The 19179-nt window shown below is 34.1% G+C and overlaps 1 protein-coding gene across 4 annotated transcripts in view; it reads right to left on the bottom strand.

The window, feature by feature from the left end:
• The window catches only part of OPA1 (OPA1 mitochondrial dynamin like GTPase), an 85190-nt gene that overhangs the window by 50824 nt on the left and 15187 nt on the right, over nucleotides 1-19179 (bottom strand). For 2 of the 4 annotated variants that reach the window (XM_036102059.2, XM_078067898.1), the window contains 9 exons: nucleotides 14747-14857; nucleotides 9921-9974; nucleotides 6164-6268; nucleotides 4811-4897; nucleotides 3969-4082; nucleotides 968-1048; nucleotides 766-840; nucleotides 387-458; nucleotides 204-303 (listed from right to left, as the gene is read on the bottom strand). In XM_036102059.2, the coding sequence (XP_035957952.2) occupies nucleotides 204-303; nucleotides 387-458; nucleotides 766-840; nucleotides 968-1048; nucleotides 3969-4082; nucleotides 4811-4897; nucleotides 6164-6268; nucleotides 9921-9974; nucleotides 14747-14857 (799 nt within the window). The remainder of the gene's footprint in view (nucleotides 1-203; nucleotides 304-386; nucleotides 459-765; nucleotides 841-967; nucleotides 1049-3968; nucleotides 4083-4810; nucleotides 4898-6163; nucleotides 6269-9920; nucleotides 9975-14746; nucleotides 14858-19179) is intronic. The other 2 variants (XM_078067899.1, XM_078067902.1) reach the window with 1 other exon arrangement.

A 19179-nucleotide genomic window follows, 5' to 3' on the forward strand; every position in this document is an offset into this window, starting at 1 on the left:
TTATGAAAAGAAATTCTAGTCAATAAAAAATCTGTGATGCCTACAATGAAATTTTTCAAAATATTCCCAATTTCAATTCCATTTACTAATGAAATGCAAGACATTTATCTTGTATTTTTATGTAACATGCATATTTAGAGCAAAGCTTAGATTGCTAAAGAAGGAAGCTATCAGTGCAATTAAAACCTTTTGATAAGATTTACCTTGAATACATAGTATGATGGCATTAGGATTTTGCATATAAGCTTTGCTGATACTGAAAATAGTTTCCTTCGTGTCAGGAGCCATGCCTGATGTCACAGTCTTGAAGAAAAAGGTTTTAAATGTCATTATACATATTTTCCACAATAGGAACAAGACAAAATACACATTTTGTATATACTTACACTAATCACACCTGGCAAGTCAACAAGCACCATCCTCTGCAGTCCAGGGCCTTTTACATTTAAAGATATGGTCTACTCAGGGAAAAAACAAAACAAAACTCATTGTGGGGGGTTGGTTTGTTAGGAATTTATTGGTGATATATATTCTGAAAATTCTGCACCTCATCCATTCAGAAAGAAGTTACTCTTTTTCTAATCCTTTTAGTTAATTATTCTAGAAAATTACCCACAAAATGATACATTATTTGGAATATTAAAAAAAAATCTATGTATCTTAGAATAGCTGCAATCTAAACACAAATACCAATATCATGATTTATCTGAAATCATTAACTTTGAATTTCCATAGAACATTGTTAAAATGAATTACAACACTTACCTCAGGACTAACAGTACAGCCTTCTTTCACATTTTTCCTCATTCGGAGTTCTATTTCATGTCTTAATGCTGCAAGCTATTAATGGAAAACAACAAAATCCTATGAAAATCTTCAGCTAACAAATATTCCAGTTAGTTGTCTTTCATAAGCTTATAGGAGTTATAAAGTTACACACATGAACCTCCATGTAAATTCTACTTACATCCTCCTCTTTGGTAAGATCGAACTCCCGAGAACTATCTTTAAACAAGGCCACGTGGTGAGGACCTTCACTAAGAGTAACCTGAAATTAATGGAAAATCGAGAGGTAGTAATGTATTTATAATTCATACTGATCCCATAGGACTTACATGGTCTAGAGAGGCCCACTGCACTGCATAAATCTGGGCATGCCCTCATAGTACACATCAGGAACACCCCTGGGGGCTGTCAACATGGCAGTACAGAGACTACAGAATTTTTTATCTGTATTGTCCATACATCTCTTGCATGTGCTGTAATTTCCCAACAAGACTGATGGCTACTCTTTATCTTTCATGACCTAAAATTAAATGCTGCTGCCCCTCTCCTTTCCCCGTCAAGGCTGTAAGACTACTGAGCACAAAACCACCAACCTAAAACTTGAAAAACAAAAGGAAATCTTGGATTTAACTTCACAGGTCAACTTAGGTAAAGGACAATTCATTTATTCAATTTCTATCTATTGAGGGCTAACTGTGTCAAGTGTTCCGGGGGGAAACAAAGAACAGACTGTCCCTGGTTTAGATCTCACTACCTCCTGGGAGAAATACACACAGAGCTAACAGGACAGTGTAGCAAAACCTAGGTGCACACAAGACTGACCACAGGGGAGCTAAGGCAGCCTTCACCCAAGGAGTTAGTGACATCTGCATAAGGAATTTTCTAACAGCTTATATATCAACAGGGCTTTCATGAGAACTTTTAAGTTCACATTCCTTTACTTTTCAGTTGTAAGTTTTCAAGTTTCTTTATAATGATCCGATTTCACTTTTTAAAATACAATTCCTTCTACTGAGACAAGCTAAGCAGGCTAGATAACCAACAAAACTCAGCTGTTTGAAGGCACTGGAGAGCAACCATGGCAGCCTGGACTTGGTCCAAGACCCCAGAGGATTTTAGGGCACACTCCTACGGCTGTTTTCCTTCAGGGTACTTGCAGATTTATGGCACAGGGTAGCATAAGAGAAAAGGTTAAAACTTGAAGCGGTCTTACTGGGTTGAGGAGACAAGATAAGAGATCAGGGTATCAAGCATCCCTGGGTTAAGGTGGTAAAGCCCCAGAAAAAAAGACAGCAGAAATGAATCTCCAAAGACCAAGCCCTACCTTTTGTGCACAATTTCCCCATAAGGTGTTTGCACATGAGTTAACAAAGCAGAAAGAATCTGCTAAAAAGGCTAAAATACTAAGTCAAGATTCTGGCAATCTGTTTAGGAGAGACAAAAATCTGGAGTTCAGAGTCCATCAAGGAGGAGAAGTCCTGGTAAATTCTAGAGGTGTAATGGTGAACTGGAGAGAAGGAAATCTGTCCATGATTTACTTGTCTGCTAGAAGAAAATTAATTCCTTCCTAAAATATAACATCATTCATAATGTTATTTTACCAAAACATCATTCATCATGTTATTCATGTAACAGCCGCTACAATTAGAATGCTAGTGGCAATGTAGAAGGTAGGTTTTTACAATGTTTTTAGAGATGATTATAGAGCAAGATATGAGGTGCAGTCAGATTTCCCCCCACTGGAAATATCCCAAGTGCCCATCAATAGTAAAATGGATCTATACATTTTGGTGCGTTCACACAAAACTACAGAACAATGGAAAAGAAACTAGTTTTACACAACATAGTTGAATTGACACCCAGACCCAAAACAGTGCATTCCGTATAAATCACACTAGACTGCCTGTTGCAGTTATGAACAGACTTCATTTCTGGAAGATTTTAGCATCAGCCTTATTGTCTATTTTGGCCTTCGTTCTTGGTGATGTCAATTTTCTAATTCTCCAATTACTCTACAACCACCAGCTAAAGTAAAAGAAAACACACACACACACACCCCCCCCCCATACAGCTTTCCCTCAAATTTATGTCCACAGATCTTTTTTTTTTTTTTGGAGAGAAAGTGCCCATGTTGGGGGGGCTGCGCAGAAGGACGGACAGAGGGAGAGAGAGACTCTTAAGTAGGCCCCACACCCAGCACAGAGCCCAAAGTGGGTCTCAATCTCATGACCCTGAGATTATGACCTGAGCCAAAACTAAGAGTCGGATACTCAACCGACTGAGCCACCCAGGCACCCCTGTATCCACAGATCTTAATGGAGCCCTTAGTATGGCTCAGGAATCCTATTATCTTGCCTTCTGTCATCAACTCACTTCTGGAGTCACCACTCGCCAAGAAAGACTTCTTAGCTCAATTTTTAATACCTTCCCACCTCTTTACTTCACAGCTGATAATCTAGCCTCTCGTTTCATTGCCTGCTTCCCCTACTAGAATGTATTCTCCATTATGGCAAGGATCTTTGTTTTGTTTAACCAACACACTGCCTAGAACAGTGCTGAATGTATTAAGCACTCCACAACTATTTGTTGAATGAAAGACTATAGCCATAGACTTTCTTCCTGTGACTGTGGATGAACTGTTAGAACGTCTATATATTGCATGCTGAGTCCCAGCCTTTTACCTCAAAGACCCTACTACTGCAATCAATTGTTCCCTGTCTCTTACATCATCATTTTTATCTCTCAAAGTAGATCATTATAATCAGTATGTAAATATCTTTCCCTTGACCCAATACATTTCAACTGCTACTGCCCCATTGCTCTATCTTCTTACAGTAAACCAGGAAAATTATCTACATTTACTGACTCCACTTCCAATATTCTCATCTTCTAACTCAGCCTCTTAGTGACCTCACTCTGAATAAAATCCAGGGTCCTAACAACAGCTCAGGACAGCCCGCCCCTACCACGCCTCTGCCCTCCTCTCTCTCTTCCATCACCTGCTCCGCTCCTGTCACATTCGTCTCCAGGCTGTGCCTCCACCAATTTCCACAATAGGACTAATTCCCAGTGCTATGTATCAATTCTTTTTAGTTACAATTCTTCACTTCAACATAATGAACAAACTTCACTGAAGCAGCTACCTTCCTAAGGAGCTTCCTCCAGATGGCCTACTGTCCTACCTTAACTGGAGAGCGTGTCATCATTTCCCCAGATCCTCGAGGGAATATCCGTGCTTGGGCAATCATTTCCAACACACTAGTTTTTCCAGCACTCTGGTCTCCAACCACAACCACCTTACCATAGAACACATAACATTAATTCAGATTTTTAAATACAGGCTTATATTTAAATAGACAGGAAATACCGCTGAGATTTTTCAGTCTTTTAAAATACCTACAGTTAAATGAGTTTAAAAATCCCATCCATAAAAACAAAGATGGTTGTTACCTCTATGCATATTGAAAATATAAACAGCAAAATATTAATTGGATCCATTATTTATAACCAAATTTTTAATAAAAAGTTGTGCTAATTAAGCCACCACTTCTAAAACCAGATCATTCATGTTCTACAAATCTTTTCCACAGCCAGTTTACTCTTCATAAAGACATTTTCAATTTTATGATGTTAAATTTCACTCACTGACTAATTTCATCCACTGTTCCGGAATTTTAGTTTCATGGATGTTACAAATGCATAATGCCAAGTACCTGATAGCCTTACTTCATTACACATAAATATAAGTAAGCCAATGGACCAAAATAGTCAAACATTCAGTGCTTAAGACATCATCTAGAGCACATAAATAACATTATATAGGTAAAAAATATATGTCTCTATTTATGTCTGTGTGGTGTGTCTGTATGTATATGGCTATACTGTGTGTCTGAGTGTGTATATATATATACACATATATATACATATATACATATATATACACATAGACACACATAACTTTTTTAAACCCTAAAGTGTTCTTTTGCTAAAGAGTAAGTTCACTATGTATTAATTTTTCACTTACCCTTGGCAGATGATCTTGTGTATTGTAACTGGCATCATAATCAGATAGAACATCAAGAACTTCAGAATACATGTCAATCAAAGATTTCTATAAAATTTTAAAAATTAGTATTAAACGATGAACAAATTAAAGAAAATCAGATGTGTCAAGAGAAAAAAAAGCTGATAAATCCAAAACGTTCTTCCATAATGATTGTTTTTTTCTAATTACATAAATAACACTTTCATAGTAAAATGGTATAGAATAAAATTCCATTTTTTCATATTCAATTTATTTAGAGATATGTTGATTTAATATAGTACCTTAACTGAGGATTTCCTAACCTTCCAATTAAATGTTAAAAGAGGGAAGTTACTGTTTAATATCGAAGAGCTAATATTAAATGCCCAACAATTAAAGGCCAGAAGAGCATCAAGGGCAGGCATCCTGCATTGTTTCTCTCTCTAGGACCCAGACAGAACATGGTACCTGGCAAATAATAAGCTTCAAGAAAGTATCTGAAGAACAAATAAATAAATAAATAAACAAGTGAGGAAAAAAAGGACTACTATGCCAAGCATTTAATAATTAAAGACAAGTTTCAATGCAAGGTAGGAAGAAAACGAGGGCCTACATTTCCTTTCATCTTCCTAACACCAAGAAGTAATTAAATGGAAAGCAACTGCTATCCCTTCCACCTAAAAATAAACAAAAAACTCTTGAAATTTTCATTACTATTTCATTTTATGAGAGAAAATACCGTTTTTGAGGTGAACTCTCAAAATATATTAACACTGGACATGACTTTTCTCAATTGCCATGTGTAACTTGTGAATAAAGCCATGCTATCTATCTGTTTTATGCAGACATAATTTAGAGTCAGAACTACTAATACATGTTGGTTAAACTAGAACTACTTATCTTTGGACCTTGGCCTCAGAATACATGTGCCATCATTTATTGTAGGTTTGCTACACACAAAATCTGTTTACTTATATGAGATATAAGTTAAAAATATTACTTCAGCTTAATTCAGCAAATACAGCTTGGTTTAGTGGGCAATAATGAGATTTAACTTACTGATAATGGTGATTACCAACGTGCTGATAAAAATATTAGCATATGCTTTTTACAAAAATGCTTTAAAATGCCCAAGAAACCTTCCAGAAGAAAATGTCTGTATGAAACAAATGTCTGGTGACTATAATTTATGAGGTGTCTTAATATAGGAAAAGACTTCCCTATCTCCCAAGGATATCAGGTTAGAAAGAAAAGGATAGAACACATTACAGCTTTAAAAACTGGTATTGATGAACGCACAATGTGAAGTAGCAAAGTTCTGGAACTAGCAAAATTAAGGTAAACTGAAAATACCTTAAGTTTTCTGTGATGGATGCCTTTGTCATCTTTCTGCAATACTAATTTTCTTAATTCTTTGTTCTCTTTTTCTAACCGTTCCAAGATCCTCTGGTACTTTAACTGTAACAAAATAACACCATAACTATGTAAGAAAAAGATGAGTTAATAATTTAATTAAGTCTAAATTAAAATCTTCCAAAATCCTGAAGTCATATCTCCTGAATATTTAAAATGAATTATTTCATTTAAAAAGCTTCTTCAAAAATGTTGAGAGAATAAAATCAATTATGAAAATTATCTCAAACAGTGGAATTCATTTTTCTATTATAATCTGGCATTTTATTTGGAAAATTCTTTGCTATTTACATTGAAGAAACTGAATTATTTAAAAATACTAAAATGTAAGAATTTAAAGAAGCAAGTTCTTAAGTACACTCTATTGAAACAGTATTTCCTATTACATCAAAAATTTACGTCTTTACTATAGGGATATTTGACAAAAATTCAAATTCTTCCCATTCCCCATATTATTTTATGTTATATATTAAAATGATATAAAATAACAACAGCTAATAGTACCTGAGCATATATTATGTGACAGGCCCAATACTGAGTGTTTTACAAGCATTAGCTTCCTTAAGTCTTTACATGAGGCAAAGGTAACCTAGATTAGGGACCTGAGGTTAGGGACCCTTGATAGCCTATCCAAGGTCACAGGGTTTTGAATATAGGTCAGAGTCAAGAGCTCAAACTCCAAATTTTGGTTACCAAGGCCAGAGATTCCACATTAATTTTTAAAATACTGATATAAAAACAGATTTAAATAAGACTAATACATGTAGACAGCTTGTTTTGCCAAAGTAGATGCTTAGCTATACACTTTTCTTCTCAAATAAATGTGATCCTTTTCTACTTGGTCATTTCAGTTTGTATACCATCATTTCTTCTCTAAACATGAATAATGTTCAGACACTATTAAGAATTACTTGTTCCTACAACCAGCAGAACGTTTATGTCCAACTTCTAATATCATGCCTTTCAAAATGGAAAATCATTCTTAGGAAAATTTTTAGGTTGTTGTAATCTTTCAAGAACAAAGTAAATTAACAGGAAATCAGGGGTCTATCCTCAGAGAATGTCCAACTATAGTCAAATTTTAAAAAAGCATATTCTGCAGAACTCTGTAATATGAGACAGGTAGAACTAGAAGCTAGATTCTACTATAAACATTTTTTAACAATCCTTGTTCATTTATACATTGTATATATAACATATACAACAAAATTCTGACATAAATAGATCTTTGCTGTGTAATATGGTAGCCACTAGGCACTGGAGCTGTTGAGCACTCTGAAATGTAGTTAGTCTGAACTGAGATGTACTGTTAAGTGTAAAATACATACCAGACTTTTATGATTCAGTAAATAAATGAATAAAATACCTCATTACTATTTTTATACTAATTACACGTTTAAATGATACTAATTTGGAATTTACTGGGTTAAATAAAATGTATTATTAAAATCAGTCCTACCTATTCCTTTTTACCTTTTTGGAATGTAAAAATTTTAAATTACACATGTGGCTTGCATTATATTTCTCTTGCACATCACTGATATAGAGAACCTCAGGGCTTATTATAATATTAGGAATTTTTCATACAGTGTTTGTGTCAATGCCCACTGGCTGACACTACAAATTGCACAAGTCAAAGAGTTGATATCAATGAATATATAAGGGTGGTAGGATTTCCACTGGCTCATTTCTTTGTAAATACGGAATCAATTATGGGGTCTACATTTTCTGGGGATGGAACATTTGGTATAGGTGCCAATCTTCAGCCATTCTGCAGAGATGTGTTACTGAGCTGTCCTCCAAAGATCTAGACTAATAGTTCTCAAACTTAAGGATGCATCAGAATAATTTGAGGGCTTTTAAAAAGAAAGATTGCTGGGTTTTACTTCTACAGTTTCTGATTCAAGAGGTTTCGGAAGGGGTCAATAATTTGCATTTCTTTTTTTTTTTTAATTTTTTTATTGTTATGTTAATCCCCATACATTACATCATTAGTTTTAGATATAGTGTTCCATGATTCATTGTTTGTGCATAACACCCAGTGCTCCATGCAGAACGTGCCCTCCTCAATACCCATCACCAGGCTAACCCATCCTCCCAACCCCCTCCCCTCTAGAACCCTCAGTTTGTTTTTCAGAGTCCATCATCTCTCATGGTTCTTCTCCCCCTCCGATTTCCCCCCCTTCATTCTTCCCCTCCTGCTACATTCTTCTTCTTCTTTTTTTCTTTCTTAACATATAATAATTTGCATTTCTAACAAGTTCCTGGAAAGATACTGATGCAACTGCTCCAGAGACCACACTTTGAGACCAAGGATTCCTAACCTCTGGCTGAACTGAAGATTATAATTGCTTGGCTGGGAAGCCTTTAAAAATATATATGGAGATGGCCAGAGCACAAGTGATTCTATGGTATAGTCAGGCATGAGGATCAATGCATAGGTATCAACGAAATCAATGCACAGGTATTAAGAAAAACCTGTAACTCAAAATATACTGTTTAATTTCATCTAGGTTGTCTCTTGTATTTTTTCCCTAAAAAGAGACCCCCTTAAAAAAAAGTTTTCTTCAAAGACAGAAACTTTTTTTTTTTTTAAGATTTTATTATTTATTTATTTGAGAGAGAGAGAGAGAGCACATGGGAGTGGGGGGGCACAAGGAGAAGGAGACTCCCTGATGAGCAGGGAGCTCGAAGCGGAACTCGATCCCGGGACTCCAGGATCATGACCTGAGCCGAAGGCAGTCACTTAACCAACTGAGCCACCCAGGCACCCCAAGACAAAAACTTCTTAATTATTGCACATCATTGTTATCCATGTAAGTTAACATAACTAGATTATATATTATTGTATTTATATTACATCATAATATAGTAGTAATCATAACAATATATTAACTAATGATGGAGTGTGTGATATGGCAATTTTGTACTAGAATTTACCTACTTATCAGATTGCACAGAACTTTAAAATAATGAAAGTTTTATAACAAACTACAGGAGAAGAGCTTTTCAAATTAGTGCCAGAAATACATTTAGAAAAGTCATTATCTGATTAGTTTAGGGATTTAGAGAAGTAAAGGAAAAGATACTGAGGGCTGATTAGAACTACAGTAGACTCAAATCAATTTCTTATATGACTTAAATTAATTAGTCTATCAATGTAAAAATGCAAGCAGAGGTCTATGTAAGAACAAGTTACTTTTCCCCACTTTTTTTTCCATAGCAGTTTTCCTTTAAAATTAGAAGTACAAGATTCACTCAAAAATAGGTTTTTACAAATAAAGGAGTTAAAACCACATTTACCAAGTTTCTTTTTTATTCCTTATTTCTCAATTTTTTGCATTTTTTTTTTTACATCTTTTTATAAGGTCATATCATCAAATCACTCCAAATTTCACTCTCTTAAAAAAATTCCCACATTATCAAACTTAAGATAAAGTCCCTGGTTCTTTTTTTTTTTTTTTAAAGATTTTATTTATTTATTTGACAGAGAGAGAGCCTGCACACTCTCTCTCTCTCTGCAGGGGGAGTGGCAGGCAGAGAGAGGAGAAGCAGACTCCCTACTGAGCAGGGAGCCCGATGTAGGGCTCAATCCCAGAACCCTGGGATCATGACCTGAGCCTAAGGCAGATGCTTAAATGACTGAGGCACGCAGGTGCTCCTAAAGTCCCTGGTTCTTTCTACTCATCAGAATTACCTGAGTATGCAGAAGTTCTTCTTGAAGCTGGTCAATTTTCTCTTTGTCTGTCACCTAAATATTTAAAATAAATTAATTTTATTTCAGTAGAAATAGATTTACATAAAATGTACAGTAAGTTAAATTTTTTGAAAAGTATTTTTAAAAACTACTGACTTTACATGCATATTTAATCAAAGCAAATTTTAAATCAAATAATTTAATAAAGTAAAAAAATCTGTATTCAACACTAAAATTGCTTATCAAAATTTTGTAACTGTATTAATACGTAAAAGCCTTAAAAAGCAATCCTTTTCCAGATGCTATTCTCATCATTTATGATGAATGGCTCGTTAGAAAAATAAGAGATCAACACATATGGTTACTATAGTTTTCATAGGTTGTTTTATACTCAACCCCAGGCATTTGGATGCTTGGAGAAAAAGAGCATTGACACCTACAGAAATGTGTTTTGGGAACTTAGATGCATGTTATCATTTATAGCTACTGAAAAAATTTCACTAGTCATAGTGTGTATGTTAAGCATCTATTACCCATTTCTATTCTGTAAGTAGGGAAGTATTTAATAAATGCAAAGAACAACTTGTATTTTCAGAGCTTTAAGTGGAGCTAGTTGCTTGTTTTTAAATTCAATTCCAGTGCAAGATCTGCTAACCCATAATAGAGTGATTGCAGTAGCAATAAAGTTGAGTAAGGCAACTAAAATTGATTTAAACATAAAACAAAAGTAGGATAAAATCTACAGCTATTGTGGAAACTACTTCCAGTTGTTACTAAAGCTAATAGTTCTAAGATAAAATACCCAAAACAACAAAGAACTTTATTACATTAACAGGCTCTAGTCACAGTATAATTCAAAATATAAAACACAATGATCAATTTTATTAAAATGATATCATTTATGACAAACCCATATAACTGTGCTTTGACTCCTTGGTGAGGTGCAGAAGTTGTCATACTCAGTCTTTCAAAATAATTGTCTAATTTCTGATCATCAAAATTCATAAACATGAATTTATTTCATAGGAGACAAAACTCAAGATAAAATTCATGTAAGTCCTTGTTCACTTTTCTTCAATGGCTACTTAAGCAATCAAGACATTATGGTAGCAACTATATATGAAAAAATTTTAAATGATTTACTTATTGAGGTAGATATTAATAACTCTTATCCACACAAAAAGTTATTTTGAGGTTTTAATTCCTCTTTCCAAATAGTTTCTCAAAATATTCTCCAAACTTCTTTTAAATAAAAATGGTAATACTTGCTACAAACATTATTTTTTCCTTAAAAGTCTATGACTGAAGAAAATATAATATAAAACAAAATTTGTATTACTGTTTTCTCATTCTTGTACAGCAAGCAGAGACTTATGGAGAGAAGCTTTCTCATTTGACCGTGTTTGTGTAAAATGGACAAGAATTATTAACAGTCTCCTAAAATATGAGGAAACAAGCAAGTTGAGAAGGCACCAATAACCCAAAGAACAAAATCTTGAAGACCGATGAAGAAATAAATAATTCCATATTGTTTTCATACAGCATGCCATCATGCTGTAATAATGTGGTCAAAAAATTTTGCTGTGTAGATTAAATTCCCAATTCATTTTAAAAGGTAACTGTGTTCTATTAAATACTCATCCGACTGCAGCTAAGTTAGTATGAAATGTATAAGCAGTATTAGTATAAACTGTTTTAGCTTTGAATGTGAATATTTAATGACTTCTGCAATATACCCTAAATTATAATAGAAAATCCACTAGTACTCTACATCTGGGACAATAATTAAGTAACTAGTACAATTACACAAAAAAGTTAGAATGCTTACTGTAAACCAAGGTCTATAGAAGGTTAACTTGGTAATTTGGTAAAATAAAAAGGGTCTATAAAAAGTTAGAATGATACAAGGTTATTAGACTATCACAATCTTTATGCTAATATTAGTAATTTAGTAACGATGACATGTTAAGATTTTTATAAATTTGGGTTTTTAGAAGTCTTTGGATTTATCATTTGCCCTTCTGGCACAAGTGTTAGGCATAACTCATGTGTGGTTTTATCACTATGCTTCCTATCTACTCAGTTTAATGCAACATCAAAATTAACATTATATTAAAAGACAGGTGTGGTGGCGGATCAGGAATCAGACCTAATACATTCTAGGAAATAAGATGAAAACCTTTAGGTTTACAAAGTAAATATTAAAGATAATGAAAAGATATGAAAAGATACTTTTCTGTATTTTCTTACGGGAACAGCACATATGATTTTTCACCTGTCACTTATTCAATATCTTAACTAGCTAATCTGGGTATATGTAATGTTGATGCATTTTACTGGTAAAGTTCTGCTACTTACGACAAGAGTTAAGTTCTTGTCCCATTGTTCAATATATTCAGTTTGCATTATGAAATTAATTTAAAACTCACCCTGACAGAAATGGGTATCAATGGTCTTGAAACCACAGCTTTTCTACAATTCCACGGCTGTGAATCTGATGGAGAAAGAGCGGAATCCTCCGCAGAAACAAGCTAAAGCTGAAAAAGAAAAACCTTTACTAGCTCCTCACAAAACCAAGCCTGAGTGTTGTATTTTAAGTATTTCTTCCTACTAAGCCATTGTGGCCATTCTGAAATACCGAAATACATAGGTAAAGGACTCGTAAACATTTCCATGTATGTGTATGTATTCATAGGAGGCAAAACTACCAAAGGCAGTTTGAATCTACTGTCTACATGAGCGATAGGGACAGCTTATTAGCTGCTACTAATAAGATATAAAAAAATGAAGGCCTACTTACATTTTCAAGAAGGTAAGGGAGGAAGAATGATTAAAAAGTGACAAAAAGCTGTGGTTCTGCACCTCAAGAAAACCTCAAATGCCTGGAGGAATGACACAAATCTCACGAATTGGGATTCGGATCATGAGGACAGTGAAGGGCTGAAAAAGTCACCTGTGTACCCACTACAGGGAGAAACGGGGGAAGATGCAGTAAGGAAATGATCTTTAGGGACAGTCAGGGGAATGATGTCATTACAGAAGAGCGTGAATTGCTTTTGAAGTTCCATTTACTTTCGCGCTGGGTAACTCCAGAGTGGGCCAGACTACCTGGTGCTCGACTAAGTATGCCTCAATAAACCACACCACAAGGAGATGCAGTCCTGTCAGCTGCTATTTTACAAAGGGGGAAAATGTGGAATAAAAGATTACGTGGACAATCCGATGACCTCAAAAAGAGAAATGAGATCTCTAAACCTGAAAACTGCCTAGTAAAGTAGGCCTCAAATGAACACTAACCTTGGGCAATGCAGAAAATGAACATTATTCACTACTAATATCCCTTAAATCATCTGATTCAAAAGTATATCGATGATCTTAAACCGTATCTTAGAATCTTAGAATGGCAGATCTGTGGGACTCATTTCAAATTATTTTACCATTATGAAAAAACAAGAACTTCTAACTAGAGCTATTCATATTTCTAACTAACATACCAGAACATACCAGTTCTTTCCCCTTCTTTCTGTAACAAACCTAAGGAACAGATGGCTCAGCTTAAGCATCCAATTTGTTAGAATATTTAAATGGCACTTCACTGACATACAGAGCAGAGAATGCTAAAGCACCATTTAAAATAAGCCCTTTCTTGGTTTAACACATCTACTTTAACTCAACCAAATAGGAAAATAACTTATTTTCGATTTCAACCTATGTTGTTCATTCACTGAAAGCTAAATATACAGGAGTTGATTCTACAGCCATGGAATTGAGAAAAGCCAGGAAGTGACTGAAAAGATAAATGAAACTGTGAGGAGTACTCTCAAGTGTTACCCATCACCAAATGAGGTAAGGTTAGTAAGCAAAATTACTGCATCAAATCATTATTTATAATATTGGTTGACTTCAAACCAGAACCTACAGGAAACTAATTAAATGGCTGAATCTCTTTTCCTGAGTAAAATTTGTATATGACTTTTAAAACTTTCCTGATCTAATATATGTAACCTAATTAAGCTGATGTCAAGATCTCAGAATGTAACTTTAAAGTCATTACATTCATTTCATTTTGACTCAAGTCTCTTCAGAACATTAACCTTGGGATCTACACCATGGGACTATCTAACAGCCAAAAGCATCCTTTTAAGGACTTCTTGATTATACCTAAAACCAAACATTTGTACAGATTTATGCTGACTTTTATGAGAATCTGTTCTTCAGCAACCCAAATCGTATCAAATTTCCAGTATTCAATCCTTCGGTAGTCCAAGGTGAAAATTTATTTGTGCTGACTTCACTGATGATTGTGGAAAAACTTAATCAATGAGTTTATCAGGTATTCGAATAATTTTGCAAAATTTATACCAAAATAGTTTTTTTCTATAAGAAATAACCATGTTTTCTGCTGACCCACTTTACTAAAACAAGTAAATTTCATTCTTTAAATAATTTAAATAGTGGTTGTCGACAGTAGTCCTTTACACTTTAGGAATGAAAACTTGGGAGAACCACAGACAAGCTAAAAACTAAAGGTGACTTGATACAATAACTGGACCAAACAAACCACAATTCATAATTCTTCTCTAAATACAAATCCATGGACCCTCACAGAGAATCTCAGTTTGAGAAAATTCCTATGTTTAATATTTTGGGTTTATTTATCCACTTCAGGAAAGTTACATATTTGTATTATGTATCTTTTATATTTTTACTTTGTTAAAAATAATTTCCCATCACTGGAGTCCATGAATGGATTAAGGTGATATGATCTTGGTAGAAATGGCTGATTAGTGTGAATACATCAGTAGCCCCCTTAAATGATCCATCACCTTGCGCTTCTGTTGGGCATAGCTCGTGTTATATTGGCCAGCAGCTCTGCGTGCTTCCTCTTCATGCTCTTGAATTTGCTGTTGTAAGAGAATGAGCTCACCAAGCAGACCCTGCCATGAGTTTACAATGAGGAGAAGAGGAAAATTGGGGAGGAGAACAATGTTAAACCAAAGGGCACAAGCAAGGAACGGGCGTAAGTTAGGGAAGAATGGATAGCTTATAACAAAAACGGAAATGCGTTTCTGTACTTTTAGAGCCGCTATATAACAGGGCTCTATACCACATTTCCATTTCTCCCCTCAGTAAAATTAGATGTCTCAAAATACGAAACAGCAGAGTTTAAAAAGCGAAAAGCAATGTGACTGTCTGCTGAGTAACATGAGCCAGATATATATTAATATACAGTAAAACCTAGACTAACTGGAATGCTCAAGGAAAGTGGCATTGTAGTTAACAACTTATTACTTCAACCCTTATTTTTGAATTGCCAATATGAACTAGTGTATGCTCCTGACTTGATACAAAAGGGGAAAGAAATCTTAATTCTCAACCATAATTCTCACAAGACTGAAATAATAGCTTATTTAATTATTAAATTATTACTCTTAAGTATTTTTCCTTGATATCTAATGACTTAGAGATTACAGCCCCTCAAAACTACTGAGTTTCCAAGCATCAAGTTAATCACAGTTTTACAGTAATTCATATATTCTACATGCCTACGCACACAAGCTTATCTGACTGCAATTTAGGATTCTCTTTCTTCAAATTAAAAAATAATGTTTGAGGCACTGTTTTAAATTCATACAACATAAAGTAAGTATTTGACTGAATTTTCACTTTTTATGAGCTGTTTTGACATTCAGTAGAAACAGCCTCTAAGAACGTAAGTAATCTATCAATTATTAAAGCACAAGCACTATAAAAGAACATAACTGAGATTTGGAAATACAGTTATTATGAAAACTCAAAACGAAACAAAACCCAGTTACCTATGTACAACACAATCACCATTCCTATGTTTAAAATTCATTCCATTTAATAATCATGAAATGTTAACTGGTGCAATTTTTATCACAATGTATTTACATGGGGCTTGGTACTCAATACATGTCATTTTCTGTACAGTATTTTTAATTGCTGGCCTATTAGATAAGAGACCCCAAGAGATGTGGGAGAAAAGACAACTAAGGATTGAAAATGTCACAAGCCTAGTAGTTTTTCAATTAGACACCCTAAAAAAAACGTAAAGTTCCAATGAATGGAGTCACTATTTAATATGCAGAAGAACAGGGCTCTGGGAGAACCATGGGCTCAATTTTTACCACATTATAAAAATAAAAAGAGCTAGGAAAACGAAACTCATTAAAATAATCTAAACTGGCAGTTTCAAATAGCTTCAGAGATTTTTAAAATAATTGTCCAAAGTATTATATTTTATATAATACAACTAGAAAGCTTCCTAAAATGCTGGTTAACATTACATTCAAATTTTAATTAGTAGAATCATCCAGAGGCTTAGTAACTTAACTTTATATAACCCAAAGACTTCTACTATAAATGAAAGTTTTCCAGAAAAGAAATAAATACAAACAGGAAAGCTAATATTCTAGTAAAGCATTTTAAATTAAGGGAAAGTATTGGCATATAATTCGGGAGATTTTTGTCTGAATCTTACATTGAATACATTAGGCTATGCCAACAGTAATAAAACTGGTTGACTTACTATAAATCAAAGGATGAAACTAGTTGAAATTTCTGTGTGACAAGTGAGAGAACATCAAAATGGCAGGTGACATAACTGAACTGTCAACATCTGTTTCCAAATTCATTCATCACGGTGATCTTTAAAGATAGATCTTTTAAATGAATACTTTTAGGGTCATGGATAAATCTAGCAAAGAAAGACAATGCCAACCAACTACTCTCACTGTCCTCATCATTCCTAACTATCTATCATTTTTTCATTTTTTGTATGATTGTTTTTCATAAAGCAGAAAGAAGAGTAATCCAACCTATTTTTATTAATTTAGTTATTTACTATAATCACTTCTCATCATCCAAATGTTCAGATGCCTCAAAACAATACCCTTTTAAAGGCTTCTTCTGTGTTGGCTTATACAGTCGTGTACCTGTACTTTAATTAACATACTACCAGTATTCTAACTTATATAATGCCAAAGCAGTGAGCAAATACTCCACATTTCTTAACTGTGCTGGTCTATCAGGCACATGATTTGTTTTTTACTTATAGCTTAAATACCTCTCCCTAATCCATTGCTTGTATCTATATACCAATTGTATGGTAAACAATATCTATTACATTACAAGCAAACACCCTCTTTTTAGCGACACCTCACTTTCCTTCCAAGTTTGTTACTGAAGCACTGTTATGTGAAGATAGTTGAAATTAACTGTTACCTCCTGAAAAAAGTAGGAAGAAAACAAGAATTAGACACAGAAAAAACTATTTACACTATGCTACATAACTAAAGGAGGTTACCTTTATCCAATTTGGGGCATCAAATCTCACCCTAAATACAGCTTCTGAGCTAATAAGGCCACGTGGAATAAGGAAGGGAAAGAAATGTGACTACTGTGCAAGACACACTCCTTAAATGGACAAAATACATTTTGTTCAATAAATATTTTCCCAAGCTCAGACATTTTTCCCTCAAGAAACAGCACATAATTACGTTAAAATCATATACATTATATATAAACGTAACTGTTGTAAATAGCAATAGTTATTGTAAACAACTACAAATGATATATTCTCTAAACATCTCCTAGTTACTGTCAATTTGACCCCGCAACTCTCAGTCTCATATTTCTACAGTATTGTCAGATTTTTAAAAAATTATAACATTAGATCAAGAAAATCAGCGATAACTCTAGAAACCAAAATATCAGCCAAAAATACTGCAAAAACCTTAAAGTCTTTCTGTTGATAGGAAAGATTTTAAATAATCTTACAATTATAAGTCATTCATATGTGAATACATTTAAAATACTGTATTTATAACAGCATTTTAAAAATTCATAGCAGAACTAGGCTTTTATCCTGTTTGTTTGTATACCTACCACCTAGAATAAGACCTGACACTTGAGATGTGTTATAGCTGACACCTAAAGAAAGACTTGGCACATGTTTGTTCCTTCAATGATCAAATTATGACCTACTTTTACCTAATAATGCACACGAAGTTTCTAGTATAAAATTCAAATTGGGTTTCCAAAAAAATGTGTAATCTGTAAATAAGCTATACATCAGCCCTATAATCTATTTTCCCATTTTTCATCATCTCCAGAACAGACTCCACAGAAATTAAGAAAAGGGGAGGAAATTCATCAAATAATGTTAATAAGCAATTAACTCATACAGTAATTAAGAATGTAAGGTAATAATAATCATTGTCATCCTCATCACCCTAATAGCCAGTATTTGTTTAGTTTTATTAGGTGCAGATCTTGTGCTAAAGGGCTATACATAAAACAACCCTATCAAGCAGGGGTTCCCCCTTTTACAGAAGAGGAAACCAGCAACTCAAGAGTTTGAGCTTGTCCAACCAAGATCACATAGCTCAGAAAGCAGGAAGGACAGCATCTGAATGCAGGCAGCGTGACTACAAAGTCTGTACCTGATGCAGTCCTATCGCCACAATGGTCTATTTACAAAGTGGCCTTGACTCCAGGAGGTTTAATCCACATTTAAAAGAAGAAAATGGTTAATACTACAATACATCAGAAGGCATATTTGAATTACTAAGAAGATGGGCTGGCTGAGTAGTCCACAGAGAACTTAGGACCTACAAACCTAAAATATTCACTACCTAGCCCTTTAACATAAAGTGTGCCAACCCCTGCTTTATTACTTTTCAAAGTAACCTAGGTCCAGAAAAGAACTTTATGAAAGTGAAGACTTCTTTTCACTTTCATTCAAAAAATACTGGTATGAATTAAACTACTTTTCAGAGTTTGAATAATTTTATTTGATTAGCTAGAAATAACTATTTCCCCCCTCCCAGTAATACATAGCTCTGCTCAAGGTATTTATGGTCAATGGAAAAAGGTTTATTAATGGATATCAGAAGGAAATATATCTTTCCATTTGGATTATTTAACCTGCTTCTATTCAGAAATATAATTTCCTATTTTACTACTTGGACAATTTCTACAACTGATAATTTTAAGAGATGAATAAATCAGTCTATTACGGATAGTTATTATCAATATTACAATTCCTACCAAATCCCCTTTGTTCTAAATTGTTACCAAAAAACAGTACTATGTACACAGTATGTACTTAATGTTTCTTAAATGATATAAAAGGACAGTGTGCTTATGAAGGAATAAAATAGGATGGCCTGTTTTGCCATTCCATTTTTCTTTATGCAGTTCTTCCCTCCTTTTCTTCCGCTGATACCTCTGC

Source organism: Halichoerus grypus, chromosome 1, assembly GCF_964656455.1.
Source record: "Halichoerus grypus chromosome 1, mHalGry1.hap1.1, whole genome shotgun sequence".
NCBI classification, from domain to species: Eukaryota; Metazoa; Chordata; class Mammalia; order Carnivora; family Phocidae; genus Halichoerus; species Halichoerus grypus.